The sequence below is a fragment of the Pristiophorus japonicus genome, unplaced genomic scaffold (genome assembly GCF_044704955.1).
Source record: "Pristiophorus japonicus isolate sPriJap1 unplaced genomic scaffold, sPriJap1.hap1 HAP1_SCAFFOLD_2202, whole genome shotgun sequence".
NCBI lineage: Eukaryota > Metazoa > Chordata > Chondrichthyes > Pristiophoridae > Pristiophorus > Pristiophorus japonicus.
In genome coordinates, this window is record NW_027251911.1 from 26463 (window position 1) to 34344 (window position 7882).

A 7882-nucleotide genomic window follows, 5' to 3' on the forward strand; every position below is an offset into this window, starting at 1 on the left:
AATCTAGTACTAGGGGGCGTGGTCGCTGAATGAGGGGCCGCCCATTTAAAACTGAGATGAGGAGGAATTTCTTCTCTCAGAGGGTTGTAATTCTGTGGAATTCTCTGCCCCAGAGAGCTGTGGGAGCTGGGTCATTGAATATATTTAAGGCGGAGATAGACAGATTTTTGAGCGATAAGGGAGTGAAGGGTTATGGGGAGCGGGCGGGGAAGTGGAGCTGAGTCCATGATCGGATCAGCCATGATCTTATTGAATGGCGGAGCAGGCTCGAGGGGCCGAATGGCCGACTCCTGCTCCTATATCTAACACACATTGAAATCCATTCGCCACAATTTTGCCCAGTCGCTTAATCTATGAATATCTCTCAGTAATTTTATGCTTCCGTCTACGCTGCTTACACTGCCGTTGTTTCGGGAGAACTCGCCGCAGCTGAAGTATAATGTGGATAAATGTGAGGTTATCCACTTTGGTGGTAAAAACAGAGAGACAGACTATTATCTGAATGGTGACAGATTAGGAAAAGGGGAGGTGCAACGAGACCTGGGTGTCATGGTACATCAGTCATTGAAGGTTGGCATGCAGGTACAGCAGGCGGTTAAGAAAGCAAATGGCATGTTGGCCTTCATAGCGAGGGGATTTGAGTACAGGGGCAGGGAGGTGTTGCTACAGTTGTACAGGGCCTTGATGAGGCCACACCTGGAGTATTGTGTACAGTTTTGGTCTCCTAACTTGAGGAAGGACATTCTTGCTATTGAGGGAATGCAGCGAAGGTTCACCAGACTGATTCCGGGGTTGGTGGGACTGACCTATTAAGAAAGACTGGATCAACTGGGCTTGTATTCACTGGAGTTCAGAAGAGTGAGAGGCGACCTCATAGAAACTTTTAAAATTCCGACGGGTTTGGACAGGTTGGATGCAGGAAGAATGTTCCCAATGTTGGGGAAGTTCAGAACCAGAGGTCACAGTCTAAGGATAAGGGGTAAGCCATTTAGGACCGAGATGAGGAGAAACTTCTTCACCCAGAGAGTGGTGAACCTGTGGAATTCTCTACCACAGAAAGTAGTTGAGGCCAATTCACTAAATATATTCAAAAAGGAGTTAGATGAAGTCCTTACTACTAGGGGGATCAAGGGGTATGGTGAGAAAGCAGGAATGGGGTACTGAAGTTGAATGTTCAGCCATGAACTCATTGAATGGCGGTGCAGGCTAGAAGGGCCGAATGGCCTACTCCTGCACCTATTTTCTATGTTTCTATGTTTCTGACCGTTCTTTAAGTGTCGGCCCAGAAAGTCAGTGCTGGGGGGGGTTAGAGTATTTGACCACGAGAGTTCAGGAAATCGGAGCAGGAGTGGGCCATTCGGCCCCTCGAGCCTGCTCCGCCATTCAATAAGATCATGGCTGATCTTCGACCTCAACTCCACTTTCTCCTCGATTCCCTTACCGAGTCCAAAGATCGAGCTCAGCCTCGACTCAGTGGGCAGCACTCTCGCCTCTGAGTCAGAAGGTTGTGGGTTCGAGTCCCACTCCAGGAACTAGGCTGACAGTCCCAGTGCAGTGCTGAGGGAGCCGGACAGGGAAGTGGAGTTGAGGCCAGGATCGATGGCGGAGCAGGGCTCGAGGGGCTGTAGGGCCTACGCCTGCCCCTGTTTCTGATGTAACATTCGAACCCATCCAGCGCTCTTGGCTGGCCAGTGAGCGGGGCCACGGCAGGCTGGTGGGTTATTCCGCACAAACGCAGACAGACCCCGATGTCTTCGTGTCCGGTGAGAGAGGAGAGCGGTTACCCAACACCTGGGGAGGGAGGAGGTCAGCTCACTGGACCTCAGCACTGGTACGGAGTGGGGGATTTTCCCATTTCAGCCCCGACCCTGTGTCCTTTGCACCGAATAAACAATCTCGGCCTGTACTTGTGGGAGCACAAGCCCGCATTTGTGAAACACTTCGCTTCGACGCAGTCCGGAGATATCGAAAGGGTTAAAGGTTGCAGTTTGAAGTTTGGATTAAAACGGGATGATGGATCGAAGCAGGCTGCTCGATGACATGGAGCCATTGAGCCATTGCAATATGTCTATCTGATCACCTGCGTTGACAGTACTTCATGGTGGGAGTCGGTTTGTGGCAGTGAGACGACTTCAGGATAATGTGTAGCTGGTCATTTATCTGTATGTTCAGTATTTGAGTGCACCGTTACTATGCGAGGAAACGATCGTTTGTGTATAGTAGTTCCTGACATCGTCTGTATGTTAAGTATTTGAGTGTACCATCGGAGCAGGCCGGGGAGCGGGAGGAGCAGTGTGGCAGCCTAGTCCAGTAGGCTGAGCGGCCCCCGGCCTGGGAGCACCATCGGAGCAGGCTGGGGAGTGGAAGGAGCAGTGTGGCAGCCTAGTCCAGCAGTCTGAGCGGCTCCCGGCCTGGGAGCACCATCGGAGCAGACCGGAGAGCGGGAGGAGCAGTGTGGCGGCCTAGTCCAGCAGGCTGTGCGGCTCCCCGGCCTGGGAGCACCATCGGAGCAGGCCGGGGAGCGGGAGGAGCAGTGTGGCGGCCTAGCCCAGCAGGCTGTGCGGCCCCCGGCCTGGGAGTACCATCGGAGCAGGCCGGGGAGTGGGAGGAGCAGTGTGGCGGCCTAGTCCAGCAGTCTGAGCGGCCCCCGGCCTGGGAGCACCATCGGAGCAGGCCAGGGAGTGGGAGGAGCAGTGTGACGACCTAGTCCAGCAGGCTGTGCGGCCCCCGGCCTGGGAGCACCATCGGAGTAGGCCGGGGAGTGGGAGGAGCAGTGTGGCGGCCTAGCCCAGCAGGCTGTGCGGCCCCCGGCCTGGGAGCACCATCGGAGCAGGCCGGAGAGCGGGAGGAGCAGTGTGGCGGTGGACCACTCCAGGGAGCAGCACGTGCCGGAGCAGGAGAGCGACGGCAGCGAAGAGGACGACCGGATTGGATCTCACCAAGATCCAGGTCGCTGATTGGAGCGTGGGCAGGTACAGCAGGAGCGGCGAGGTCAGGGGGCGAAGGAGTGGCGAGAGATTGTAGAGGGACGTGATCGGGGCCCAGGAGAGGCGAGAGTTCGGGGCCCAGCAGAGCCGAGGGCCCCAGGGGCAGCACGGGCCCAGCCCACACTGTGCGATATGTGAGCGCACTTGGTCCGTGCAGCAGAGCTGGTCTCCAGTGGTCCTGGTTAACCCTTGCCCCTGGACCAAGACCTCGCTCTGTCAAGGTCCGTGTGGTGTGCAACGGTCACCCCACGTTAAAAAATCCACCCACAGGCATCTTCCACCCTTCAGGATGTAGTTCAGGATCTGGAATATTAGGTCCCTCATCGAAACACCTGTGAACTTTTTGGCGTGGAAGCAAGTCACCCTCGACTCGAGGGACTGCCACGATGATGAGGTCCTGTTGTTACTATGCAAGGAAACGATCTGGTTTGTGTTTCGAAGTTGAGAAAGCATTTTGTCGTGACTTCAGGACAATGCTATTTGATTCTACATCGTCTGCATGTTAATGTTCTATGCAAGGAAACGAGAGTTCAAAGTCTTTTTCGGTATAAAGATGCGAGGGAAGGCTATTTGAGCCACACACATTAGACACTGGGAATTCGGAAGTGGTGTGTCACAAGCAGACACGGAAATTGGAACAAGCGGAGAGCTGCCTTTGTGACGTGTCTCAGTAACTTTCATACTGGGTTTGTATCATAGGAATGTCTAAATAAAAGGCCTGATCCTGCCATTACCACAACGGAGTGTGTGTGTAATTCTACGTTTAAAGCAACGAAGCGAAAAGAGCAAGAAATCTGTACAACAGTACTGACCCCCGAGTCTGGGCGAGACCTCAGTTCGACCCTTTGGTACCAGAGACTTCAGGAGAGGCTTCACCTGCAACCAGATGTAAGACGCACCATTTAATACAGAACTCCCTCTACACTGTCCCATCAAACACTCCCAGGGCAGGTACAGGGGGTTAGATACAGAGTAAAGCTCCCTCTACACTGTCCCATCACACACTCCCAGGGCAGGTACAGGGGGTTAGATACAGAGTAAAGCTCCCTCTACACTGTCCCATCAAACACTCCCAGGGCAGGTACAGGGGTTAGATACAGAGTAAAGCTCCCTCTACACTGTCCCATCAAACACTCCCAGGGCAGGTACAGGGGTTAGATACAGAGTAAAGCTCCCTCTACACTGTCCCATCAAACACTCCCAGGGCAGGTACAGCACGGGTTAGATACAGAGTAAAGCTCCCTCTACACTGTCCCATCAAACACTCCCAGGGCAGGTACAGGGGTTAGATACAGAGTAAAGCTCCCTCCACACTGTCCCATCAAACACTCCCAGGGCAGGTACAGGGGTTAGATACAGAGTAAAGCTCCCTCCACACTGTCCCATCAAACACTCCCAGGGCAGGTACAGGGGGTTAGATACAGAGTAAAGCTCCCTCTACACTGTCCCATCAAACACTCCCAGGGCAGGTACAGGGGGTTAGATACAGAGTAAAGCTCCCTCTACACTGTCCCATCAAACACTCCCAGGGCAGGTACAGCATGGGTTAGATACAGAGTAAAGCTCCCTCTACACTGTCCCATCAAACACTCCCAGAGCAGGTACAGAGGGTTAGATACAGAGTAAAGCTCCCTCTACACTGTCCCATCAAACACTCCCAGGGCAGGTACAGGGGGTTAGATACAGAGTAAAGCTCCCTCTACACTGTCCCATCAAACACTCCCAGGGCAGGTACAGGGGGTTAGATACAGAGTAAAGCTCCCTCTACACTGTCCCATCAAACACTCCCAGGGCAGGTACAGGGGGTTAGATACAGAGTAAAGCTCCCTCCACACTGTCTCATCAAACACTCCCAGGGCAGGTACAGGGGGTTAGATACAGAGTAAAGCTCCCTCTACACTGTCTCATCAAACACTCCCAGGGCAGGTACAGGGGGTTAGATACAGAGTAAAGCTCCCTCTACACTGTCCCATCAAACACTCCCAGGGCAGGTACAGGGGGTTAGATACAGAGTAAAGCTCCCTCTACACTGTCCCATCAAACACTCCCAGGGCAGGTACAGGGGGTTAGATACAGAGTAAAGCTCCCTCTACACTGTCCCATCAAACACTCCCAGGGCAGGTACAGGGGGTTAGATACAGAGTAAAGCTCCCTCTACACTGTCCCATCAAACACTCCCAGGGCAGGTACAGGGGGTTAGATACAGAGTAAAGCTCCCTCTAACCTGTCCCATCAAACACTCCCAGGGCAGGTACAGGGGGTTAGATACAGAGTAAAGCTCCCTCTACACTGTCCCATCAAACACTCCCAGGGCAGGTACAGGGGGTTAGATACAGAGTAAAGCTCCCTCTACACTGTCCCATCAAACACTCCCAGGGCAGGTACAGGGGGTTAGATACAGAGTAAAGCTCCCTCTAACCTGTCCCATCAAACACTCCCAGGGCAGGTACAGCACGGGGTTAGATACAGAGTAAAGCTCCCTCTACACTGTCCCATCAAACACTCCCAGGGCAGGTACAGGGGGTTAGATACAGAGTAAAGCTCCCTCTACACTGTCCCATCAAACACTCCCAGGGCAGGTACAGGGGGTTAGATACAGAGTAAAGCTCCCTCTACACTGTCCCATCAAACACTCCCAGGGCAGGTACAGGGGGTTAGATACAGAGTAAAGCTCCCTCTACACTGTCCCATCAAACACTCCCAGGGCAGGTACAGGGGGTTAGATACAGAGTAAAGCTCCCTCTACACTGTCCCATCAAACACTCCCAGGGCAGGTGCAGGGTGTTAGATACAGAGTAAAGCTCCCTCTACACTGTCCCATCAAACACTCCCAGGGCAGGTACAGGGTGTTAGATACAGAGTAAAGCTCCCTCTACACTGTCCCATCAAACACTCCCAGGGCAGGTACAGCACGGGGTTAGATACAGAGTAAAGCTCCCTCTACACTGTCCCATCAAACACTCCCAGGGCAGGTACAGGGGGTTAGATACAGAGTAAAGCTCCCTCTACACTGTCCCATCAAACACTCGCAGGGCAGGTACAGGGGGTTAGATACAGAGTAAAGCTCCCTCTACACTGTCCCATCAAACACTCCCAGGGCAGGTACAGGGGGTTAGATACAGAGTAAAGCTCCCTCTACACTGTCCCATCAAACACTCCCAGGGCAGGTACAGGGGGTTAGATACAGAGTAAAGCTCCCTCTACACTGTTCCATCAAACACTCCCAGGGCAGGTACAGCACGGGGTTAGATACAGAGTAAAGCTCCCTCTACACTGTCCCATCAAACACTCCCAGGGCAGGTACAGGGGGTTAGATACAGAGTAAAGCTCCCTCTACACTGTCCCATCAAACACTCCCAGGGCAGGTACAGCACAGGTTAGATACAGAGTAAAGCTCCCTCTACACTGTCCCATCAACCACTCCCAGGACAGGTACAGGGGGTTAGATACAGAGTAAAGCTCCCTCTACACTGTCCCATCAAACACTCCCAGGGCAGGTACAGCACGGAGTTAGATATAGAGTAAAGCTCCCTCTACACTGTCCCATCAAACACTCCCAGGGCAGGTACAGGGGGTTAGATACAGAGTAAAGCTCCCTCTACACTGTCCCATCAAACACTCCCAGGACAGGTACAGGGGGTTAGATACAGAGTAAAGCTCCCTCTACACTGTCCCATCAAACACTCCCAGGGAAGACAGTGGGAGATGGGGGTGTGGGGGGGGCAGACTGAGACAAGGGGGAGAAAGGGGGAGAAAGGGGGGGGAGACAGCAGACGAGAGGAGGTAGAGGAGGTGCACAGGGATGACTGGGGGGAAGACAGGGGAGGCAATGGAGAGACGGGGGAGGCAATGGAGAGACGTGGGAGGCAATGGAGAGACGGGGGAGGCAATGGAGAGACGGGGGAGGCAATGGAGAGACGGGGGAGGCAATGGAGAGACGGGGGAGGCAATGGAGAGAAGGGGGAAATGGAGGAGATTGGAGGGGGGGGGCGCGGTGGATGCGAGGGGGAGGGTGGGAGATGGGGGAGAGGGGCAGTATTCACGATACCACACTTACCCGAGGGATGAGGCTGGGACTGGGCAGCACGGGACTGAACATCACTCCGAAGAACGGATCAAAGGCCCCTTCGTAGGTCTCCATCAGGGCCGCCATGTCCGGCATCAGAAGCAGGTTCGGCCTAGAACAGAGCAGCAACAGTGTCAGCGGGGAGTGGGGGGAATCACTCTCCACCCACCCACCCCGGGAATCGGAACCCCACCCCCTCCCCACCCCCTCCCCATAACCCCTCTCCCCCGAACTTGCACCCATTCCCCCGTATCCCCCCTCCCCATACCCCACCCTCTCCCCCGTATCCCCCCTCCCCGTACCCCACCCTCTCCCCCGTATCCCCCCTCCCCGTACCCCAACCTCTCCCCCGTATCCCCCTCCCCATAACCCACCCTCTCCCCCGTACCCCCTCTCCCCCGTACCCCCCTCCCCGTATCCCCCTCTCCCCCGTATCCCCCCTCCCCCATATCCCCCATATCCCCCCTCTCCCCCGTACCACCCTCCCCGTACCCCACCCTCTCCCGTACCCCCTCTCCCCCGTACCCCCTCCCCATATCCCCTCTCCCCCGTACCCCCTCTCCCCCGTACCCCCTCCCCGTACCCCACCCTCTCCCCCGTATCCCCCCTCCCCCGTACCCCACCCTCTCCCCCGTACCCCCTCTCCCCCGTATCCCCCCTCCCCGTATCCCACCCTCTCCCCCGTATCCCACCCTCTCCCCCGTATCCCCCCTCCCCCGTACCCCACCCTCTCCCCCGTACCCCCTCTCCCCCGTATCCCCCCTCCTCGTATCCCACCCTCTCCCCCGTATCCCCCCTCCCCCGTATCCCCCCTCCCCGTATCCCACCC

At 55.4% G+C, this 7882-nt stretch overlaps 1 protein-coding gene across 1 annotated transcript in view; it reads right to left on the minus strand.

Annotated features, from left to right (window-relative positions):
* The window catches only part of rec8b (REC8 meiotic recombination protein b), a gene marked incomplete at both ends in the record, with an annotated part of 32731 nt that extends 25566 nt beyond the window's left edge, over nucleotides 1-7165 (minus strand). Inside the window, 2 exons of the mRNA XM_070871165.1 lie at nucleotides 3800-3863; nucleotides 7045-7165. Of these exons, the coding sequence (XP_070727266.1) occupies nucleotides 3800-3863; nucleotides 7045-7165 (185 nt within the window). The remainder of the gene's footprint in view (nucleotides 1-3799; nucleotides 3864-7044) is intronic.
* Between the last annotated feature and the right edge of the window lie 717 nt (nucleotides 7166-7882).